This window comes from Apteryx rowi, unplaced genomic scaffold (assembly GCF_003343035.1).
Source record: "Apteryx rowi isolate R43461 unplaced genomic scaffold, aptRow1 scaffold_6, whole genome shotgun sequence".
In the NCBI taxonomy this organism is placed as follows: domain Eukaryota; kingdom Metazoa; phylum Chordata; class Aves; order Apterygiformes; family Apterygidae; genus Apteryx; species Apteryx rowi.
In genome coordinates this window covers 2,596,763-2,621,280 of record NW_020450871.1, presented here as the reverse complement: position 1 = coordinate 2,621,280, position 24,518 = coordinate 2,596,763, and the positions used below count along the sequence as shown (strand labels likewise).

Here is a 24,518-nt window from a genome sequence, read left to right as displayed (position 1 = left end):
AAAAAAAAAAAAAAAAAAAAAAAAGGCTCGCTTCTGGAGCCAGGAGAGGGAATATGGAAAGAGCAAGAAATCTAGGAATCTGCATTATATTCTAAATGCAGAACTGATAGTGCATCTGGATTATAGTGACTCATCTTACTGAGTTCAGGAGGGTAGTGTGGCAGAGTGACTGACCGGGTTTGGTTTGAGCCTTGTACTGCATGACTTGACAGTTCAGTGTATCAAAATACAGCTTATTGGAAGCTAATGATTTATTTTAAGATTGAGACCTAACTATGTTCTTAGGACATGCTTGAATGTCATCAGATAAAAACAGAGGAAAATTAGAGTTGGCAGTCTTTAATTCCTTTTTATTTATTTTTTTTAACTTCAAAATTATTTGGGGGTGGGTGGGGAAGGCTGCAATGTGAAATCCTCTGACAAGCCCAGTTTAAAAGGAGTTTCTTGTAGGTCATCTTTCATGGTGAGGTAATGATGTAATTGGTTTGCATTACATTACTCAAGTCATCTTTCAGTTTCAGTCCATATGGAATGGTAGGGAGAAACTGCCGATAAGAATTGGGTGGTAGGCTTAAATTAAGCTGTGAACTCTCATGTCTGAAGACATGAAATAAGATTCCACACTTGGGGCAACTCTGAAGCTATTTGACCTTTTTTTTTTTTTTTTTTCTTGCTGTTCCTCCTGGGCTACCCCCAACAAGAGTTTTAGAACAGGGTAGGAATCTGTCCAAGGGTAATTCATAGCAGATTTTATTTCTGTTTCTGACTGGCTTGTTTCTTTTCCAGGTCCCTTGCTGTTGGCAGTAAATCAGGCTACAAATTCTTCTCTCTTTCTTCTGTGGACAAATTAGAGCAAATCTATGAATGCAGTGAGTATCTATTTCTTTCTTCTCCCCCCCCCCTTTTTTTCAATTCCATCAGCTGACGTAATTCAGGAAGAATAAGACATGTTTCATTTTTTCACAGGTTGTTTGAGAGTCACATGAGAGGAACCTTAAGTTTCTGATGAAATTTCACACAAATACAAAACAATTAATTGCTGGCAGGATAAAATTACATATCAGTGTTATATATTTAAAATCAGGAGGCATGCTGTGAAATCTGGTATTAGCCATGAGAAGGACTATTTGCTTTTGTAATTTTATGGCCCGTAGTCAGGTTAGCAACTGAGTACAACAAAATTCAATGGGCCAGGAGAGTGTTTTGGGTCTTTAGCCTGACTTTTGGGGCAGGCAACCACTGATATACCTTTATTTATCAGAAAACCTGAAGCCTTGGTTATTAACTTTGTTTAATTTTTATTCTACTTCTTGCTGTTAGAAAAATGGTTTTGAGCATGATAGCTGAAGGCTTTCTCGTCCAAAAGGGGGATAATCTAAATTCCAGTAACTCTTCCATTACTGATCACAATTGAATAGGATATGAAATGAAAAGGGGGGGAGGCTCAGGGGAGAAGTGTTACCCCCTGTTTTGCCAGGAGTTCATCCTCTTCCCTTTTTTGAGATGCTAATAAACAAATTATGAATGCTATGCATGAGTATCCTTGCTTTCCTATAAACTCTGTGTGAACAGATAGTACCGGTGACTATGATGCCAGGGTTTGTAGTAGGATCCTAATGTATCATGCTACAAAAGAGTTGCCTTCAGACTCCATTCCCTGAGTGACCTGACCTTGTGGCATCTTAAGTTTGAAAATGGTGTGACTCATCACCTGTTACCCATGGTGACAGCCTGATTCTGTATACAGTACAGTCAATGGAGAGAAGTAATTATGAAGTTCAAATTAGGCACCTGTGGTCAGCTTAACTTAGGTGTTGCAGCTAGATCTGTCCATTTGAGTCATGGTCTGGTTCTACTGGTTAGTGAAGGTACTTGACTTCTGTAGTATCTTAGGCACTTATAGTATCTGGCCTGATATGACCCTAAAAGACTTCAATGAAGATGGTTCCCATTGTATGAGACGCTGAATAGACATACTGAGAGAAACTGAACTTTGCAGAGCTGTTTCTTCTAAGGTAGTCCTTGAAAGAAGAAGTACAGATTAGATAAAGTGCCATGCTCAAAATCTTGTGGCAAACTGTTGAAGTAGCTGGGATTAAATTTAGATCTGCTGATTCCAGTCCTGTGTTGGAATTGTTCTAGGCTGCCTTTATTAGCTTAACTTCTTTCACATTAGAAGTTTTCTTCCATGAGCATTAGGACTATATGTGTAGAGCACAGAAGGCAAGAGAACTTTTAGTAGAAAATGGATAGTTTGAGCTGTGTAAGGCATCCTGACTTTACCTATGCTCATAGGACATGCAATTTCTGCAGCAGATCTGAAAACTTGGATTTTTTTTTTTTCTGCGTAATTACTTGTTAAATAATTTTGAGTCTTGGGGTTGAAAACGATGCCTGTTTAAAGCTGTAGCCTTGATGTGGAGGTAGACAACTTCCTGCCTATTGGGTACCTCAATCCGTGAAGGAAAGGTATTTTGAGGCTTTCTCTTCTCTCTCCCTAACCCAATTTAGTTGGTAAGTGGTTCTAAAAACTTCATGTTGTTTTGGGCAAGGACTTTTTCAGGACTGTGTAGGTGTTTAAAGTAAACTGATATATACACTGTAGCTGTCTTGTGTTTGACAGCATGACTGAAAAGGATGGGAGGCTTCTCTGTCTGCTCTCATCACTGTGACTGTAAAAATTGCCCAACTCCCTGCTCAGTTGATCCCCCTATAGAAATAAGTATTATAGTGGAGGGTGCTTCAAGGCATAACGAATGCTTATAGCCTGCTTTGTTCTTGGATTAAAAATTGAATAAAAGCACAGCTGATCATTATCTATCTGGTTCTATCCAGCCCTTGTCTGTGATGCTGCATGCTTTTGTTTATAAAGCTGTAATCTTGTTACGTATTTGCTTGTTCTCCCCTTGCTGATATTTAAATCACATTACAGTTCTGCTCTTTGTTCTGACTGTATTTTCAATCTGAGGTTTTTAGTAATCCTCACTTGTACAGTGTAAGGAATAGTATACAAATAGAAAAAACAAAAAAACAAAAAACTGATTAACTACATTACTGTAGGACTTAACTAGTGCTTCTAAAAATATGGTTAATTCAGGTCAGCTGGACATAAGATGTGCAGTATAGCCTGGCACTTGAATGATTTCTCATTGAAAGCATACATGACTTGGCAGCTATGAAGAGATTATATCCCTTACTCGTTCCTGTTATGGGAAGACAAAGGAACAGAGATGCATCCCTTATTTTTTAAGGTGAACTTGATTAAAAGCTTTTTCCTTAAAAATACCATCTGTATTGTAATATAGCAAGTCTTTTCTTGCCAGACTGAAGAAATTTCTCTAGTTTTTAAGGCTCTTCTCTGAAAGTTATTCTTCATGCTTCTGTGGCTGCTTAATTCTTAACAGTGCTCTTCCCTGCATGCCTTCTCTGCTGGTTAACTTGCATCAGTGCAGTGCAGTACAACACTTTTTTTCATCTAAATTTCTGCTGCTGTTTCTGCTCTGAAATATCTGTTCTCCTGCCAGCCCTGGGAGAGTTAAAGAAAATCCCAGCAGCTGTACCACAGTTGTTCCTGAATGGGGAAAGAAGCTGACTTCCCCCTCCCCAGGAAGAGGGAGCAGTCAGACTGCGTTTTGGTCTCTTTATGCTGGTCTTCTAACTCTTGTGAAATTATGAAGGGCTCCAGGGGTAGATGGAAATCCGATAAAAGATTATTAAATATTTTACAATGTAGGTTATGTTACCAGACTGGTTCAAGGAACGTGGACCTGTGCCTCTTTTCATGTGGTGTTTGTGGCATCAAGAAAATGGAGAACAACTTGAAAACAAAATTACTGCTAAAACGCACTATCCCACTTGCAGAAATGAGGAAACTGCATTTTCAAAGTCTCTCTGGAAAAATATTATATTGATAGAATATTTGGAGAAAAGTCAATTCTGTTGCACAGAATACTGAAACAGCTTAGTATTAACCAGCTCCTTTTCCTTAAGGAGGCTGTTTTTGCATGCTGTCTCTCTCGGAAGAGCTTACAGAATTTAAATGTTTTCAATTTTTTTCTGAAATAACTGCCCAGAGTAATCACTTTAAAACCAGGTATGTTACACAGCCATGGCATTGTCATATGCTGGGACTGTAGGACGGATAACACTTTTTCAGGAAATTTCTGTCTTTGGTAATGAGAACATGTTAGTAGTTTGATGTATCTGTTGGCCAAAACAAAAGCCTTCAGAAATAACTGTCAGTATTCCTGTTTGGAAAGTATTAAGCATTGTGCTAATCCAAATACTGGTTTCTGAAAAGTTTGACTGCTGTAATGGACCAAGGCCAAAGGCTCAAATAGCTTGTCTTGGTTCTACTCTGTAATGGAATGGCAGATATAGCAGGTAGCTCTAGAGATCTAGTAAAACTCTCTTCTGCTTCCTTCTGATGTTTAACAGCTTTCTTCATTCTGCTTTGGTATCAAATGCATCTGTGCAGCTAGCTTTGCTAGAAACTGCCATTTATCTAGCAAGGGAATAGGCTTTCTGTTTTCTTTGATTACCTCAGTGCTCAAAATGCCCCCATACTGTTCTGAACGGTGTTCCTCTTGACTATTTAAAAACTGCTCTGAAGAGTATGTCCAGACAGCTTTCCGAGGGAAGCCTCAGGAAGGGAGGGGGAAACAAGTGCCAGGATAACTGATGATGGGCCTTGGACTCCTACCACCTTGGTCTCATACCGGACTATAATCAGATGCTCTGGGAAGCAATTCTTTGCTGGAGAGCCTGGACTCCACTCCCTCCTGCCGTTTTGCCCAAACTCTGAATAGTGACTCTGTGTTCCTCCTTTGCCTCCAGTGTTTTTATGGTAGAATGCATGAAAAAATAAAGCTGCTTTGTGGCTACGCATACATGCTGTGCTTCAGTGATTCCTATTCAAAGTGTTTTTAGGAACTATTAGGTAAAAGTGTGTTTAAAATACATATATGTGTGTGTATATATGTGTATATATATACACACGCACATATATATACACATACCTACTGATCAGTGGCTGAAGCAGCCTTAGCAAATGAGTTGACCAGCTTTTTTGAATACAGTAATCTTTCTTCATGGATCCATGTGCAGAAATGCTATGTTGTTTGTCACCAAAAATCCTCTCATGCACTGCATCACAGAAATCTAGGCAAGTGTAGATTTTTTTGGCAGGGTATATGAAGAGATAATCAGAAGGTTGTAAGATTCTGGAATTTGATAACTTGGTATATTACATCATTTTGCAACTTTTTTGTTTGGATCAATGGAAAAAAATAGTAGACAGTGTTCTGAAGCATAAACTGGCATGATGTCTGAAAAAGGCCCTTGTAAATCAGCATTCACTGTGTAGCTTTTTTGCTTTAAAAACCCATCCTGCATCCTTCCTTCACTTAGTGACCTGTTGCACCAGAATGTTTGTTTTCTTAGGAAATAACTGTCTAAGAAAATATTGTCTGTTAATGTGCATCATCATCTTCCTGAAATCTCCCTCTATCTTTTCCCCCCTTATTGTGGTGCCTCAGCTGACACAGAAGATGTGTGCATTGTGGAGAGACTGTTCTCCAGTAGTCTGGTGGCCATAGTTAGCCTTAAAGCTCCACGCAAGCTGAAAGTTTGTCACTTTAAGAAGGGGACTGAGATTTGCAACTACAGTTACTCCAACACCATCTTGGCTGTGAAACTCAATAGACAGGTGAGTAGTAATTTTGACTGGGTGAAAACAAGGGGAGGGATTGTAGGTCTTACTCTGGCACTCTCTCTGCCTACTCCCCCCTGCCCTTGGTGACAGAGTTGCTATTTGAAATTTTTACTTTTCCAGTTATAGCTTGGAAAGGTGTATAGACACTTGATGTGATTTCACACATATGAAATGGTCAGGTATTAATATTCACATGAAGAGTATCCCATGGCATCTTCCTAAAAAGCAGATAGGAAACTCCTGTGTGATTCTTTAATACTTTTTATATGAGACACTAAAATTTCAAAGTTTTTAGTATGGCCCTCAGATACGTACCCGAACCTAATTTAGGCAAAGCTGCTTGATCTGTTCTTTCACAGTGTAAACATTGTTCATTGTGTCTTGATCTGGGGACATGGGGATTAGCATCATATATCTCACTGAGGAAGTGGGTTTCAAACTTCCGTAAAATCGTATGGCATCTGAGTAAGTATATTAGGTTAAGCATTTTTTGTTCTGTATTTATGTCTTTCCTTAGAAAGAAAGTCCTGAGTAACCTGGTCTGACCTCGTAGCTGACCCTGTTTTGAGCAGGAGGTTGGGCCAGAGACCTCCTGAAAGTCCCTTCCAACCTGAATCATCCTATGGTCCTAAATGTAAAAACTAAGTGAAACAGACCATTCCTGTTTAGGCTTAAAATTTGAGTTGTTATACATTCACTTTTGTAATATTTTTTTAAATACAGTTTTACTGAATACTTAAGAAAGTGGTATCACTGAACTAGTAAAGTTTTCGTACTTTGATATAGTACTAAATCATCAGTAGCCTCTGCTGCAGATACAGGCTTCTCTGTATTCAACTAGATCATTCAAAGTGCAAAAATGGCCTCTGAAGGAAGAGATCCTCTTTTTCATTCTCCACCTGCAGCGAGGTTTGAGAAGATGAGATTCCTATTTAAAATCACAAGGGGCATAGTGGCCAGTTAGATTTCTGGCATAGTGAGGTAGTGTAAAATGGGTGAATGTCTTGTTAGTCATCTAGATGTAGTCTAACAAAACACAAATGAGATGCTGAACTTAATCCAAGTTTTAAAAAAAAAAAAGTCCTTCACAAAGGTTAAAGAATATGAGAAGGCATTAGGCTCTGTAACTAATTTAAAAAAGGTATGTCTTGTGTATTTTTCTATTTAGCCAAAGCAGAAAATTATGTCCTTTTGGGGGTAAAAATACATGAGGGCAGGTGTAGAATTACAATGAAATCACTTTAAATGAAGGTTTCTGGTTTGCTGATTTAAACTAGTGATATAAATCATTTTCATTTAAATCAATTTGCACTAGCKTGGTTGAGAGGAGTCAAGTGCACTGGTCAGTTCAAGTGACCGAGTGTAGTACTGTGGTGTTGAASCCTTGTCAAGAGGTGTATCTTGTGTATCTTCTATCAGAGTCTTATTTCTTCCCATCAGGTGGGTACAACCTTTTCTCTATTGGAAGGTACCTATTGCATTTTTGGGCACAATTTTTTTAGGATTGATAACTTCATATAAACCCTGTTTTTTATACCAGCATTTCATCTTCTTTCCCTTGTCTAGAGGCTGATAGTATGTTTGGAAGAGTCTCTTTATATACACAACATACGAGACATGAAGGTATTACATACAATCAGGGAGACACCTCCCAATCCTGCAGGTAAATATTTTGTTAGACCCTAACATAACTCTGAAAAAAGTGTATTCTGTGTCTGTTCATGACTCTGTGTTTCCTAGAGGGAACTAAAGCATCGTTAATTCCATTTTCAAATTGAAGTGACAAGTACACAAGTGTTGTTGTAAAGTCTGCCCATTCAGTCCAGGTGAGATTTTTATGGAACAAATGGCAAATTCTGCCCATGCCTTGAGCTGTATCTTCCTGGTATCCTTGTTTCCTAGAATGGATGTATCAAAATCTTAGTTCAGAAAGGAGAAGTAGGGGAATACAAACTAGATATTGCCTGAATTTGTTACTGTTAAAAGCATATGTTAGGTTAGTGCTTCCAGAGTCATGGTGAGCTTGGGAAATTCTACCTCGTCATCAATTATTGTAGTTTTTAGTGTTTTTATACAGTTCTTTGTACTTCCTATTAAACTTCATTAGTCTTTATAGTCAAGTGTTGGATGTGTTGCAGGTTGACCCTGAGATTGCTTGTCCTTTTTCCTGTTTCCCTCAATACCTTGTGAGGATGACCTGAATTGATATTTGCAATATTCAAACATATAGAATCAGAAGCTCTGCTACATAAGTTTTGGAATTTGCCTCTTTTATTCAATTTTTTTATCCCTCTAGGACTGTGCGCGTTATCAATAAACAATGACAACTGCTACCTGGCTTACCCAGGGAGTGCAACTATTGGAGAAGTACAGGTCTTTGACACCATCAATCTGGTATGGGTCTTTATGAATACTGTTTCCGCTTTTAAAGATGCAGTTTTTGGAAATGATTTAACCTTCTCAGAGAAGARTTACTAGACGCTCAGGTTAGCTCCCCCTACTACAATTTGCAGTATCTGTTATAGCTGGACTTCACAGAAAGTTGGCAAAGAAAAGAAAGACATTAATATTTGATGAGTGGAGTTAGGCATATMGGTAGAGAAATACAGTAACTTGTATTTGAATTTTATTTTTAAATAGCCGCCTTCTGCACATTGGTATTCATGCCTCAGTGATAATTTTTATACTGTTGTTTTACCAGTTACTGAGACAAATATTGAAGCTGTTGCCCACAGAATAAGACCTAATTTGCCTTAAATGCTCTTGTACATAGAGGATTAAGCTGTGAACATGTAGCTCTTAATCTGTGCTGTACTAAGGTTCTATTCTATTGATTCACTCCTGCAGAGAGCTGCTAATATGATCCCAGCTCATGACAGTCCCTTGGCTGCTTTGGCGTTTGACGCAAGTGGTACTAAACTTGCCACTGCATCAGAAAAGGTAAGGTGGCTTTTTATGGACTTATCTACAGTGATCAAAATGAAATTTGTTTCAAAGCAATTTAAGTAAGTTTAAAAAGGCACTATAACTGTACAAGTGCCAAAAAGGAAGACTTACAGTTATAATGACAAATCTAAGAACTGTTAATGATATTTGACATGATTTTCATGCTGTGAAATGTTGGGTAATAAGGTTATTTAAATAAATACATTTTAATCTGGCTGTAATCAGGGCAATTCTCTAAGCGTTCCTGCCATTAGTGCAGGATATGTATTAGATATTAGTTGTCTTATTTTGATGCTGTCTTCCTAATGAAAACATGACAGTTAAAGTCAGAGAGAAGCATCTTTCCTATCTTTAACACACGATGACAAATTATTGTCTCTTTGAACTGTATAAACTAGAAAATGTGAGGCCTCTCCTGTTTGGATAATATGCTTAGAATCTAGAGATGTAACATGCTTTCGCCTGATAAAAGCAGAAATATGTCCAGGTGATTGTACTAGTGGGTAGTGTGATTGTTTTCATGATTAAATATGATCAAAGAAGGGGCTGTGCTTGATGCTGAGCTTGTTCTTACATTAGTAGCTTTCACCTTTCATTTCTCTGCTCTTCAAATACATCCTAGGAATAAGGTCCATAAATATTTTATGTTAATGTGTGGTGTACGTCAACTGTGGTAAGTTTATAGCAAAATGGGTTATTGCTTGTGATTCCACTGTTCACCAGTGCTAAGGCACAATGCAGGTACTTGAAATGAAAAAATCACCCTGAAAACCTCCATTTTTTTTTTTTTTTTTCTTTACAGGGGACAGTGATCAGAGTATTTTCCATTCCAGAGGGACAGAAACTCTTTGAATTCCGAAGGGGAGTGAAGAGGTAAAGTTCAAATAACTAGCTAAGGCTCATTCCTTGCAGTAGATCTTCAGTATGTTCCACAGTTGAGTTGACATCCTGGGGGGTTGGGGGGTGTTTTTGTTTTTTTGTTTGTTTGTTTTGCCTTCTTTCATTTTCTTTGGCCCCTACCTGTATGCTTATAACATTTTCAGATTGAATGCTTTCCAATTTCCCTCCCTCAGACTTGTCTATCTTACAAATCAATCCATTCAGAATTGTACTTACTCTTGCCTTTTAAAAATGTATTGGTGAGGGCACTTGTTTAACATGAGTCACCTTTTGTAAGGTATATAGTATTCCTATGGCTTGGCATATGGCTGCCATGTTTTCTGAATAGTTATTTCAAAATAACTGATTCCTGTATTTGGTTTCCATGGTGCAACTTCTCTTGAGACCCTTATGCTAGTTTCCTTAAGACCACTGGAGGTTCATTTGGGATAGATTCCAGTTCCATAACAAAATGGGGRTGTGAAACAGAGGCAGTACAGCTCATGTTTTCGCTCTCTTCTAAATCTTGCTAGCACTGTGATCATTGGACATCACTGTGACGTGATACTGTAGCTTATGATAGTAGTAACTGTAGTTTTTCTGGATTCTATGCGGAGGTAAGTCTGGGTTCAGACTTACTAATTGATCCCATATCTAATATATGTCAGAGTTGAAAGTCATTAATGGGGATTTTGCTCTTGAAGTGCCTTAAGACAGTATCAGTGAGTAGGAAGGCTTACTGTAGAAATGTTCTCTTTCTGATTCGCAAAGCAGTGATGATTGAGAAAGCTGCTTAATTATACAGATCCTTCAGATGCTTTGGCTTAATTGTGAGTGACCTGCAGTCTCTGATATGAGGGGGGGAAAAAAGCAAGTGATTCTGCCATGCTGCCAGAGTTCTTCCCTGCTCTCACATTGCAGCTTATGTGAACATTGTAGAACTCCTTAGTGGTGAATGTGCAGAGAGACTCCTGCCTAACAATGTGGAGAATTAATACTCCCATTTAAGCATCATGAGATACTTAACAGTACCTTTCTTCTTACACCAGTTGATGCCACGTTTGAATGTCAATACTAATGCCTCAATGTTTTGGGGGGTTGGGTTTTTTGTTTCTTTTTTTTTTTTCCCCTAGGTGTGTGAGCATCTGTTCATTGGCTTTCAGCATGGATGGCATGTTTCTGTCTGCATCCAGTAACACAGAGACAGTGCATATCTTCAAACTTGAGACTGTGAAAGAAAAGTAGGTTTCAAAGGTGCTTTAGATTATTCGAGAAAGGCTTTTAAATTGATTATACTTGACAGGATGTGTTCTCCAAAGTATGGACAGACTTCTTTTGAACACTTCTTGAAAATTAAGGACATAGCAAGTCTATTATGAATCAGCTGCTGCTGAGCTGCACGCTGTTCTAGTGAATAGAAGAGGTGTTTCTACCAAAGGGAAATTGGATGTCCTTGGCAGAGGAATGTGAGGCAGTTAAATGTTTTCAGTTTGTGTTTTGCCTCTTCACGCATTGATATGGGAAGAACTGCCTCAACAATACCTTCCAGCTGCCTATAGGAAATTTAAAAGGCGACAAGTTGTTAAATGTTCTTATTTAGGATTTGAGGAGATATTCTTATTTATAATTTCTGTGGAAGGTGTTGGGGACAATGATTTGGTTGGTGATAAGCAGATGAATTAAAAACTTGTTGATAAGGTGTAGTACTTCCCAATGGATCCTGCTCGTATGTAATGAACCTTATGAAATGCAGTTTTATAAACAGAAGTATCAGTTTATTGTAAACATTCTTCAGGAACAGGCTGAGGGTATTGTAAGGCACATATGTGCCGTTAGCATAGATGGAGTATATCAGACTTCTCAATGGTATTAGTTATTTCTGAAGAGAAACTAAATAACTGCTTAACATCTTCAGAAATAAAGGTTTCAAAGTGCTTACACCTCTGTCTCTACAACGTGAGCCAAAGTCAGAGTCTCTTCTCTCCTCCCTCCCCCTTGCCTTTTTCTGCACTGTAGACCTCAGGAAGAGCCTACAACCTGGACAGGTTACTTTGGAAAAGTGCTCATGGCCTCAACAAGCTATCTGCCCTCTCAAGTCACAGAAATGTTCAACCAGGGTAGAGCCTTTGCTACGGTCCGCCTGCCGTTCTGTGGACACAAAAACATCTGTGCACTTGCTACGTGAGTAAAGAAATTGAAACTGCATTTGCCAGCTACTGGGCTGCCACTACTGAGCTAGGGAAATGCTGACATTGTAGGATGTACCTCATCTCCACCAAAGCGGGTAATAGGCAGAGCATTGGTTCATCTGTAATTATTTCAAGGCCTCTTTCTGTTGAAGAGCTATGTGAAAGTGCTAATCTCACAGTCTGGGGAGGAGCATAATTTTGAATGTGCAATAGGCTATTTCTAAGCGTTGTTTAAAGATGATGATGTCTTCTAATTTTGAAAGAAGGGTTTTGAGAACACACCCGTGGGCTTATGGCACTTACTTTAGAGATACACGGAGTAGTATGGTATTTTATGTTGCTAAATTGCAGAATCTGTTAACTCTCTGTTAAAGAAGTCTTTGAAAGCAATTTCATATTATTCTTGTCTCTAAAATAACAGCTAATGTCATAGCATTCATTTAAAGTTAATTATGMTATCTAAATGTAGTCTTTATTCTGTCTTCGCCAAAGGCAGGGCCTGTTCGGCACAGCTACCAAAGCAATAAGCTGAGCAGTAGAAACTTATTTTGTGGGGGGTTTTATAGTTTTATGCTAAATGACTTAATGTTTGTACTTTCTCTTCTCGGATCTCAAGGCACAGTTTAAGCAATARTTAAGCCTTGTAACATTTATGAAATAAGTAAATACTTCATGTTACAATATTGGCCTGCAGAGTTGCACAAAGCTGATAACAGGATAGTAACTTCTGAATTTGTTTTATTGTGTTATGTATGAGTTGACTGATTCCTATGGGCATCCCGTTAGCCCCACAGAGTGGTTATGCCTTACTCCTTTGCACACAGTTCCTTCCTAGGTGCTCTGTCTGTGTATTCCTTATCTAGAAGTGACAATATGGAAAATACTGGCTTAAAATCACAGAGGGAGGAGGGAGGCTCTTTGCTGATATGAAGCCTATATTCTTCATTTCTRTTGCTCTCCCATAAACCCTTCTAGAATTCAGAAGATCCCTCGTTTATTGGTGGGGGCTGCTGATGGGTATCTCTACATGTACAACCTAGACCCCCAAGAAGGAGGAGAGTGCACACTAATGAAGCAGCACAAGTAAGTTCATGTGAGCTGAGGACCACTGCATTTCTTTACAAAATCCAGTTGGTTCTTAAATTTATTACCTTGTTGCCAAAGTCTAACCTAGAACAGCTCATTTCTTTAAACTACTTTTTTTTTCAGACCTGTGACATGAATGAGTAACTTCAGAATCCCCTGCATTTTTCTTCCTAGTATCTACTACACTAAGCACCACCCTACCAGCAGAAACTTAACACTGTCTGATTGCAGTGAAGAGTCAATCATTATTAGCCGTATGCTCCTATTTCCTCTTACTTGGCAGTTTAAGTTCAGTTACTTTGACAAGAATTTGAAACATCTGACGCACCATCCACTTCATCAATAAATGAAGTGGTGACAGAGAGGAGAAAGAGACATTATTTTGATTTTACACAGAGGAGTCTAACCTATGGAATTACCTGTATTCTCTCTCTACAGGTATCTTTATTAAATTCCCTTGCTCATATAAGACCAGCCAAACTATGTATTTGGTAGCAGTACTGTAGAAAGGTTCAGGGAAATATAACAAGGCCTTGTTATTTTTCTAAGGTCTGTAGGGAGCAGACAGGGTAATATGATTGGATTACGTTTATGATCAATCATAGAATTAAAGCCAGTAACTCATGCTGATGATTCAGGTTTGCAAGTTCTGTCAACTGTGTAATATTGGTCAAGAATGGATCTTTTAGAAAACTTTTATCTGAACACTTCAAGGCTTGACCTGTGCTTTCATTTGCAGATGAAGTGATGTCTGTTTAGAGTGAAGCTTTTATCAAGTTCTTAATCTCTGAAATGGTCTAATACCTTCACTAGAAGGGTTTTCAGTATATGTGAAGCAACCAGCTCTGTTGTGGACAGAGCTCAAGAGACAATCTGTAATAGTGCTGATTGGATTGTGGGGTTTGGGGGGGGGTTTTTTGCTTGCTTGCTTTTTTGTTTTTTTGTGGGGTTTTTTTGCACTTTTTTTTTACGTGCAGTCTGAGTCATTTTTTTCCGTAGCATCAGCTGCTAGGATTTAGATCCTGATACCATGCCCCAGAGGTAAATGCATGGTTGATGTGTCTTCAGTGTTAAATATGAAATATAGTCAAAGATGCCTTCTTGACAGTCCTCTGGAATGGTGTGATACTTCTGTCATAGTGCAAGTGATATGTAGTACAGGGGGTGGGAAAAGGTGCCAGGCCTTCCTGAAGGGACAAAGTTTCTCATGTTACATGTGTACATGTATTATTCTTGCATGTCTAATGAGATGTTCTTGTGTAGCTGTTAGCTAAAGCTCTATTGCGCCCAGGTAGATCACCTCTCCAGCTAACCTCTCTCTGCTTGGTAGGCTTGATGGCAGTATGGAGCCAGCCAACGAAATTTTAGAGTCTGCATCCCATGACCGACCATTGGTAGCACAGACGTACAGTGCTGCTGTGACTAAAGGTACATATGTGCCTTCCTCACCCACAAGGCATGGTAAGGAGAAGGCTGGAAATGGGGCGGAGAGCACCTCTGCATATTGTTTTGTTCTAGATGGCTGCTTGAGCTCTTCTGTTTCAACACTGAGCTTTTCATAACTATCAATGTGATGTGAAGCATTGGTGAGCAGTAGGAAAAGAGCATCTGTCAAGTACAGTTGCCTCATCTAGATGGATCAGTGATCTTTGCTACCTCCTAGGTAGAACTTTGTCTTGGATTGTGGTTGGTTACTGCAATGTTTGCAGTATTTGCCAGATGTTATTTGAGGTGCCTAACACAAAATTACTTCATACAAGAGTTCCGCACCTGGACCTTGTGGAAAGCATCTGAACTACAGCCCTTATTTTACCAGGGCTGTGGTAAGTGCTCCCACAGTTCCTCTGTAGAAATGGTGACCCTTTACCATGATTCACTGTTTTGTTAAATTGAGCAGATGAGAATTTGGTTAATGCTGGAGTTTCTCAAGTGAATGGAGCCTGCGCATACAGAGTTACCATCTCTGTACGGCACTCAAGTCACAGCTTCAACTGCAGAGGAAGCATAGTCTGCACATGCAGCATCAGTGCTGCAGTTGCAGCTGTTGTAGTTCACGGGTGGGAGTAGAAAAACAGCACGCTTTCTGCACACACGGAGTTCTGAAGTTTGGTCAGAAACTGCTCTTGGCTTGGAGGGGCATGGTTCATGACGAAGGCAAACGTAGGATGGCAATGAAGCCGTTTCAAGTAACGTCTGGTACTTCAGCTTGAATCGGTCACTTCTGTGGATCCAAGCTTCAGTTTGTGCTGCTGATCCCTCARCTACTTACTCTTTTCTCTGCAGCCTATACAGATGACCTGGGTGCTGTGGGTGGAGCTTGCCTGGAAGATGAAACCAACGCACTTAGATTGGATGAAGACAGTGAACATCCCCCCATGATTCTTCGGACGGACTGAACTTTGACCTGTGAACTCACTCCTGAAGCAGAGAACACTGGCTTGATGTTTCTTGAGGAATCTCGTGTTATGCTGCTATGAACTTTGACATGAGCTGGGAGAGAGGATGACAGACTCTTTACGTTTTAAAAGTCGTAGCTGTAGTTCTAATTCTATACCATTGGAAAAATATATGATTTTCAATTCAGTGGCTTTTAATCTTGCTTATCTATTTTAGCTGTGTTTTTTGTTGCCAAAACCTGCTGTGTGTGCAGCCCTCGGAGCCTACTAGCTTTGCATGCGTTCATGTGCCAAGCGAGCATAGGAGAGGGAGAGAAAGAAAGAGAAGCCACTTTATAACAGACTCAAGTTTGTATTTTTTTTATATATGTATATAATATTTAGCTTATATAAGGAAGGAGTAGAGAAGTGGTTCTGGAAGCTGAGACTAGTTCTGCACTGACAAAGGTCCAAATGGTTTCCTGTGCATGGGCTTGCAGGCATACCTAGTGACTGACATGCAACCTTTCAAATGCAGTGGCCTGTTTTTTGGGGTTTTCCCTCCCCTTTCCTGGACCATTTTGTTAATTAAAATTCCTTCTGAATGTTGTGTATTTGTGGGAGTGTTCTGTTTGCTGGGATGGAAAACTGGAGGTCCTTCCCTGCACAAGGATATAGAATATAGAAAGTGCCTGTGCAAGGAAGAATAAAAATCACTGCGGGAAGAAGGCTAGAATGAAGGAGGAATTGCTAGAGACTTTCTTGTTTGTATACCTTTAGTACTTAGGTGCCTGTAGTTCRTAGTAGCTGGTACACTTGTGGGTATTTTTAAGGATGTGGCATGCACTTTCTCTCCTGTAGATTATTTTCTGTCCATGTCAGAGTAGCAATAATCTTTTTTTATATACTTTTTGAAAATTATTCAAAGCAAGGACAGTATCCTTTCTGTCAGGCTGGACTGAAGACCCTTCAGAGCATGYCAGCCCTGCTCTTTAAACAGCCTTAAGGTTTTTGACTGGAAGGCGTAACTCTCCTTTCACTTTTTGCTTCCCTCCAGCCTGGGGCTGAGTGTGTTGCTCTGATAGTGAAGGTTCAGGGTTTTGGGTTTTTTTTCAAACATTGATGTAAATATAAATGATTCTGGAAGCTTAATTTTCTTCTGGGTTCTCTTCTGTTGGATAACCATACTTACTTTTTTTACTTCATCTTTCATCAGAGTACCTCTTGTGATGCTCTCCAAGGACTGGTTATCTTTTTGGCAGCTTTGGAATGAATCCTTAACTGCCCTGACCCTGGCTAGGCCTGTCCAAGGCTGAGCAGTGCTGCAGTCTATTTTTAGGGTTGTAATGTGCCTTCTCTTAAGTTTTGGATAACAGTTAGCGAGCAAATGATTAGCAAAGCACTTGGGTGACTGTTGCTTTCCTTTGCCAAAATGAGCCTGTTTTGCCTTTTGCGCAGCAATGCAGGCTGCTTCCTTTTTTCTCTACTGACTTTTTACAAAGAGAGAAAAATAAAAGCAGAAAAGRAGATTACAGATCTTGAAAGGAGGACAGAACCTGGACTTAACTGAGTACTCTGTGTAAACTTCCTACCATAACARGACAGGGATGTGCTTTCAGGATTTGGTACTGTTACATGTCTTCTGTCAAGAAATAGAAGGCAGTGGCACTGTGTCCCCAAAGCCCACTGTGGGCAGTTGGGCTTCCCCCTCCTCTAAAAGAGCAGAAGGGATTGGTAGCCCATACCAAAGAGAGCTGTTTGTAGTCAGTCAGTCTGCTGTTAGTCAGTGTATAAGGAAGATGGTCTTACATGCACGCGCATGGGAGGGAAGGGATCAGGCTTGTTTATTCRCTGAAGACCCTTGACTATCCTAGACAGTTGGCTAGAGTGACTTGTGGCATCTTCTTCAGTACCCAGAATTTTCAGAGCAGACCACTGAACTATGCTGAAATCTCATTTAGTCTCTCAACTTTAAGCTCTGGCTGACAACTAAATTCCATGGACTGGAAATTTTTTTGCTATGAGTGCTATCAGCTTTGCTGTGGAGCTCAAAACTGCAGAGTAAAATGTAAGTCTTGAAGTAAATATAAACCCACTGAGCTTTGCTGRCAAACTGAACCACCCAGGAGCTGTCAGATGTCTGCTCATTCCAGAGTAAAGCTGGTAACATTCCTGATAACATACTTAGAGGCTTGGCATAAACTCAACCAATAGTTAGCAGTAAACACTCGTAAGCAATATGGGTCTGCTAAACATACAAGTTTTACAACTCTTCAGTTGAAACAAAGGCCGCGATTCCTAGCAAGATACTGCCCTTTAATGTATTTACTAACTTCTACTGCTTAACCTGAGAGCATTTATCATGCTAATTCTAACCCCTTCTTAACTCTTGGACCTGCTTATCTTGCACACGTGGTTTGGAGATCCCAGTGTCTTCCATATGCTGTATTCGACTTCGACTGTTCCATGTACTGACTGGAGAATCACTGCACCCTGCTTGGTTCACTCTAGCTGGAAGCTAGTAAGAGTGTCTAGTTTTTCTGTTGTAACAGAYGAAAATCTTCTGAGAGAGCAAAAGTAGCAATGTTCTGGGGTTAGTAACTAGCGTGCACCTAATAGGGTGGAGCCAGTGGTCTTCTGGTCTGCACTGACAGTATATTTAAAGTGGTGACAGCAAATTGTGTTGTCCAAGTTCACTGCATGAGGATATACACTTTCTCAGAAAAAATATGACTAATAACCTTCCCCCTTATGGCCTTAGGCCCATGTTAGGCCCTCAGTGACTGCCCCGTTGCAGTATGCTACCAAAGTTGGAAGCCTTTAAGGATGGGGTTTAATCCCAGTGACACAAAGGCTTTTTTTTTCCTTTTTTCCCCTTTTCCTTAAATGTACCAGAGATGTCATTTGCAGCTGCATCCTCATCTGAGCTTGGAGTAATGACTGAATTGTTAGGCTCTGTGGGACAAGTGGTGTCTAAATGAATCTGTATTCTGATGGTCTAACAGCCCTGGGTTCCCCAGGATAAGCCAAGGAGGCTGCAGTCCTGTGCTGTGGCCCTAGGCTTCGAGTCATATGATGTGGGAATAGCTATACAGCCCCTCTCATTTTAGACTGACCTTCCTCAGAAGGACAGTGTTCTTCCTCTGAAAGTGTCTCTCTCTTTCTCTCTCTCCCTGGATGCTGACTGCACTTCTCAATAGCTTTTTCATTCAGTAGAGCCTGGGGGGCAGACATGGACAACAGAAACAACCAAAGCTGGGGAGGGGGGAAACTTCATTAACTTGGATTTCTAAACTCAGGTCATAGGTTCTAGTGGGATCTGTTCCCAGTGCTTATCGCAGGGAAGGAGCAGTTTCTCTTGAGGTGTAAATAGGTAGCAAGTGTACATACTGTGTCTTGACATCAGTCAGTTTAACCTACTTCATCTTTCAAGTTCTGCAGCAGGAAGCTTCTGTGTGCTCTGGGCTCTTCTTATGTCACTGTTTCCAAAATACAGTTATAGATACAAATCTAGCAGTTAAATGGCTCGGCCTGGCAGAGGAGAAGGAAATTAAAAGTGTGAAGAGGTTGGTAAAAGCTGTTTTCTCTGAGACCCTGTTCTGTGAGACACTTGTGCGAGTGCTCCCTCTGAAACCAGGTGTGTGCATGTACCTTGCTCATCCAGGTCCTACGTGAGCGAGTTTCTTAGGCTTGTGTTTCTGTGGAGGGGAGGGGGGAAAGCTTGTCAAATCTGCCTTGATGCAAATAAATATTGGAGAGGGATCTAAATGCAGTGACAAGTGTCTCCAGTTCACAAAGGAAACTCGTGACTGACCTCTGCCCAACAGGGAAAGGGAAGAATGAACTACCAGCTCTCCAAATAGGTTAGCCAGAGCCCTGAGAAGCTCGTCAGTAAAACACTTTTTACGTTGGAACTCGTGCTGTGCTTTCTTGGCTCTAATGGTGGTATTAGCACCAAAGCAACATGGTAGTAGGACTGTAGAATTTCTTTCCTCGTAGGTGACCTGAGCTATTCTATATACCACTTGTGTGCACAGACAGTCTGCTGCTGCTCGGACAAGGACTCCTGTTGCTCTGCAAAGCACTGATGGGGATTAGTCACTGCAGACACTTGGAAAGCTTTATTCTTTGCTCCAGCTGTCCTGGCTAACAGTTGCCTTGATTTAACCTGTTAACATCTGAGAGCAATGCAGAGCGTCATCTGTACGTGTGCGGAGCAGGCCTTTCTTTTTCTGGAGTCTGTACCTCACCGTGAAAGGCTTGCAGTGAAGAAAGCGTGGCTCTTTGAGTGTGAATAAATCCTTCCAGATTCTAGTTGCGCAACCAAAGGAATTTAGCAAATTCCCCTTTTTCCTAACTGTAACATGCCTTCATTTTAGCACACTTTAAATTGGCAAATCCCATCTTACACTGCCTTGAAAACAACGAACAAGAAGTTTTTATTCTGGCTTGCAAATAGTTGTGCAGTTGTGCTTGCTACTGATATCTCAGTTCTGTGACTTTGACCATGCGGTTGCAGTAATCTGTACACTGACTTTCCCTGTGCTGCCTTTGCATGTGTCCGATTCATCTCGGAGAGCGGCGAGTTGTCCCAAAATCCATAGCTCTGGGATTCTGTGGGACATCGGCTCAACCCTTTGTCTGCTTGGATCTATTTGCTTTCACGTTTGCTTCCTCACCTGGAAGAAACTGCATCCTGCAGTGCTCACTTAGGCTGTTCGATATCTGTGTTGTTAGGTGGAAAAATCTAACATTCCACATCACCAAGTGTCTGGCTCTCACTGCTAGCCCGTTGCTGTTTGTAATTTTATAATTGCATAAGAAATTAAACCTGTGTTGTGATAAGTATTCTGCGTCTTCCTCCTTTTCTTTGCTGCTTGAAGATGGGGCCAGATGAGATAAGGGCGACACTACATGTGTGCTGTACTCTCTGCAGCCCTAACTAAAATGCCAATAGTAATAAATCTTAGTCCTGGCTATGCGACATAGCAGCTCTTGAAAGACACTGTCAGCAGGGGTTTTGCAGAAACTAGGAGAGGACCAGGTGAGTTTCTTCTGGCACACTTTCCCTAAAAATACATTTTTTATTTTTTTTTCCTTCCTTGTTCTTCGCTTAGAACTGTTCTTGAGGGACTAACACTGGTGCATTTTTCTGCTTGTTCCTCAGGTGAGTTTAGATAACTTCCTTTATTCTTCTGTGGGCCTCATCCATGGTAGCGTTTTTCAAATATGCACCTCACTTAGCTTTGCTCTCTTTACAAGCTTATTGCTCCTCACCTTCAAGCCCCGGGGGAAGATATGGAGTGAGCCCATGTGGATGGGTGAGGGGGTACCTCCTCCTTTTGCCCCTTCCTTTTATCCTGTATGAATCCTTTCCTCTGCGAAGCCATCATAAAGGTTCTGGTGAGGGTGTGAGAAGTCTTTCTGCTGTTACTAACAGTGGAAGAGTGTGCAATGATGGGACCCTCCTTGTTTCCCTTCCTGACTTTGTGGAGAGACCTAGTAAAGGTGCAGGCATCTCCTCTCCTGGATCTAGCTGTGGTGGGGAGCGCTGCCCGGCTGGCGTTGTTGGTGTGTGTTCGTTCGCTTCAGGCAGAATCAGCTATGTTAGCTCAGATGAATGATTCTAAACCGTTCGTTCAGCTGCTGATGACATTTTCCTTCTTCTCTTGCCTGGAGCAAACTAAGGATCTGAGGCAAACTGCTGGCAGATTGCGTAGGTGGCAGCAGCTTCCAGCCAAGGTGGTCGTGCTGACAGCTCTTCCTGTCCCCAAAGCCCTGGATGGATGGAGTCCTCCAGACCTGCTGATGCAGGGGAAGGTCTGACTGCCCCTGCTCTCCTGTCCTAGGCCTGCCCAGTGCGTAAATACGGATTGCTGTTCGGACGTGGAAACAGCTCTGTTTGCTAGTGGAGAAGTGATTGTTTAATGACATCCAGCCAAATGGCCACAGCCACACTTTGCTGTTTAAGTGCCACTACTTCACACTAAATACGATCAGCCTAGGGAGGAGCTCATGGCTCCAGGGAAAGTCACCACAATGCAGATACCGGGCACCAGATGAAGGGAGAAAAACCGACTGTGTTCAAAGGCACAAAAAATAAAGACGGGGCAAACCAGCTTTTTCAACTGTTCGCCAATAAATACTGGTCAAGAGCTTTCAGGTGAGTGTTGACTGTATTTAGGGTCCTTCGGCATGCACATGCAGTTCATCATTAGGTCTATCGTTCTCTGCCATTTTTCCCCTGTCTCCACCCATTCACAAGCTAAAGATCAAGAAGGGGGTAACTTTAAAGCAGTAGCTCCCATACTGGAGCTAGTCCCAGCTGTCATCAGCCACCGAGACTCGCAGACCCCTCTGCCCCTCAGGATACATCAGAGGCCTCCAAGGTAGTTCATTGACAACAGTTAGCCTGCAGCTCTCCTCCTGGACTTGTGTGGTTTTGGTGTCTCGGTGGTGKTGTCAGTGAAGCATTTCCTCCTTCAGGCCGGTGGAGCAGGCTCGGAGAGCTTGGGGCTGGTGTGGTGCAGTGAGAAACGAGGCGGCAGTGTGCCAGCTCGCTGCCTGCGAGGTCTTTTGTGCCGAGAYGCAGCTGGCAGATGGTTGCAAATTCGTAGCTGTGTTGCAGGCACCTGTTGTAAGCTACGGTCTGGGCAGGTTCCTTAAGGTACGTGATCTCTAGAGACTGGGTTCTCGCTTGCCTGTTCTATCACTGCCTGTTTCTTCTCTGATTCCGAATCATGGCAAAGCACCAGAAAATGTGAATCTCTTGGCCAGAATATTCTCCAGTGAGCCCCCAAAAAATCCTAAATAATGGGTCCAAAMGATGAGACAGGCAGCTGCCGTTCCACTGAAATCGGCAGCCTCGCGGCTGCCTGTGCTGTTTCTCAGTCTGGCCCCATTAAGCCTGAATTCCCAGGGAAGGGACTGAGAAATCTCATCTCCAATTATTTATCCGATTACAAGGGTAGGCATGCTCGCGTCTGCTTTCCTTGCCGGCGCGCTTTGTGTGCTGGCGCTGAGCGGGCTTTCGAGTCCAGCTGTGTCGTTCTGTTCCACTGAGCCACCAGGCACTGATGCTCTTGGCTACTTTTCCTTGCTTGCGACCCCGGACTCAAGTCCGAGATGAAATTATTCAMGCAAGACCACAGCTCAGATGTAAACAGTCTGACTTCACGGACTGGTCTGCCAGAGACAAACCCACTGCTGGGAAAAAAGGAGCAAAAGAGTAGAGGTCCCTGGTAAATAGAGGGCAGGGAAGAGCCGACCCMCTCGCTGTTAGTGGAGCATCACTTTTTGGAGAGCAAGAACCAAGAAGCTGGGGAGGTGCAGGGCAGTGGCAGGTGGAGGCGAGCGCTGTCGCTGCTCCGATGTCGCTGGTGTTTCACGCGTTCCTGGGCCTTTCCGCTTCGCTTGCTCCTTGCTRGATGCTGGTCTGTCTCGGAGCGCGCACCGACGGCGGCGTTTCTCCTTCGCGTCCTGCGTCTCGCCAGCCGCTGCCGGCCCCATGCAGCAGGGCTCGGCAGAGGCGGGCAGTGCTCCGGCTGGGTTTTGGGACGTGGCTCTGCCAGGCGCTTGGCAGAGGCTTCTTCAGCTGATTAACAGCGTGATATGAGCTAATGAGGGTTTTCTGCTCAGCCTGTCTGAGTTTAGGAGATCTCTTTTGCCTGCTGTTCCAGCACCTTATTACAGTGTGGTTTGTTTTTAACCAGGGAGTTTTTATTAATGCAAAGTTGCACAGTGAGATTATAATAAGGGATTTGGAGATCTCTAAGTCCACAGACGATTACTGCAGCCGCAAAACGGGCTGGAGGACTTTGCCAGTATTTTGACGTTCTCAGTACTGTTTCCCGGGGACAAGAAGGGCGGGGGGGAGCTCCAGCCTTGCGCTTGCCCGTCTCCGGGAAAGGCCTCGCTGACGGGCGAGCCGGCACCAGGCTGGGGCCACGGTGGGAAGCACATCGAGGGGAACGGATCCGCCCTGGCCCGTGAGGGGGGCAGAGGTCCCACGTGCGCCCGCCAGCGAGCAGTGGGCAAGACGTGCACAGTCCTGCTTCCCGATGCACCGTCCGGTCCCCTGGGCAGCTCCCGAAAAGGGTCGATAACTGATTTAGGCTGGCTAGAAGCGATGTCCCGGCAGGAGTGTGTGTGGTTTGCCGGCGAAGGTGCCGTTGCGGGGACCGGAGAGGGCTTCGCGGAGCCGAGCTCCTGCAGCCGTGCAGCCGCTAGATGGAGGTGCAAGGCTCCCTGGGCGCGGAGGCATCCCTGCTCCTCCGCCCGAGCATCCCGGCCTTGCCCTCGGCGCGTCCGCCCGCCCGGTTGTGCAGCGAACGGCTGCAGCGCATGTAGTGCATGCTCGGGGCACCTCCGCACCGGGGCACGGTGAGGCGGAGCAGGACAAGATTGGGGGAAAAAATCCATTTTTGGTTCAGTTGAAGGAGGAGAGGGCCATCGCCCAGCCATGTCCGTCCGGCTGTGCAGGGATGCCGCCGGGTGCCGGAGCAGGAGCCCAGCTCCAGGGAGCTGCGGTGGGGTGCACCGTCTGAAATGAGTTTTTTGAGAAGTCTGCTTGCAAACGACCCCCAGGCTGCAGGGAAAGGCGGCCGCCCCGGGCACCGCTCGCCCGCTCCGCCGGTCCCTGAGCGGCTCCTGGCTGCTCCCTGCCGCTGCGGGACGCCCAAGCGCGAGGGGGTTTGGGACCCCGGAGCCGCTGCAGCCGTGCGCCAGGCCGGGCTTTGCAAAACCAGTGCTGCAGCGGGGGAAAAGTCAATAATCGTCTTGATTAAAAAACCTGCCTCCCTTATCGTTCCCGGCTTCCTCGCTCGCTGCAGCGTGAGCCCTCAGCCGGGCCCTGGCAATCAAATTGCGCCTGATAAAAAGCCTCTGGCAGCCTCGAGCGACCCGGGAGCCGGGCGCTGCCGGCGGCGTTGGCTCAGCTGCCGGCTTCGCTCCCGCCGCGCTGCTCCTGCCGTCCCCCCGCTCTTATTTATATCGGCGTGTGCATTAGCAGATGCACCACGGGATGTTCAATTACCTGCCGCGTGCGGTGGCAACGCAAGCCTTCTCGGGAGCCATCAAGGGTGGCTCTTTTTATGTTTTCTTTTTCTTTTTTAACATGCTTTTAAAAGGGACACGCAGCCCGGAGATGGGCAAAGCGGTGGCACTGAGTAAAGCAAACCAAAGCAAAAAAAAAAGGTGGCATAAAGAGAGGGATCAATAAATAAATAAGCCTGTTTATGAAATGAAACGGCCACGTAGAAAAATGATCTCTGGGAAGAAAGCGGCTCCCCGGGGTTATTTTTAGCTCTCCTGTTTCTTTTCCCCCCCCCC

At 42.9% G+C, this 24,518-nt stretch overlaps 1 protein-coding gene across 5 annotated transcripts in view; it reads left to right on the top strand.

Annotated features, from left to right (window-relative positions):
* The window catches only part of WIPI2 (WD repeat domain, phosphoinositide interacting 2), a 26,539-nt gene extending 6,503 nt beyond the window's left edge, over positions 1-20,036 (top strand). For 2 of the 5 annotated variants that reach the window (XM_026082996.1, XM_026083000.1), the window contains exons 2-12: positions 787-869; positions 5,538-5,707; positions 7,280-7,376; positions 8,010-8,107; positions 8,561-8,653; positions 9,462-9,532; positions 10,672-10,779; positions 11,555-11,719; positions 12,703-12,810; positions 14,144-14,274; positions 15,097-20,036. In XM_026082996.1, coding sequence (XP_025938781.1) covers positions 787-869; positions 5,538-5,707; positions 7,280-7,376; positions 8,010-8,107; positions 8,561-8,653; positions 9,462-9,532; positions 10,672-10,779; positions 11,555-11,719; positions 12,703-12,810; positions 14,144-14,274; positions 15,097-15,209 — 1,237 coding nt within the window. In that variant the 3' untranslated portion in view covers positions 15,210-20,036. Of the gene's footprint in view, positions 1-786; positions 870-3,118; positions 3,252-5,537; positions 5,708-7,279; positions 7,377-8,009; positions 8,108-8,560; positions 8,654-9,461; positions 9,533-10,671; positions 10,780-11,554; positions 11,720-12,702; positions 12,811-12,936; positions 13,252-14,143; positions 14,275-15,096 lie in introns of those variants that run through there. The other 3 variants (XR_003256204.1, XM_026082998.1, XM_026082999.1) reach the window with 3 other exon arrangements.
* The last annotated feature ends 4,482 nt before the right edge of the window (positions 20,037-24,518 follow it).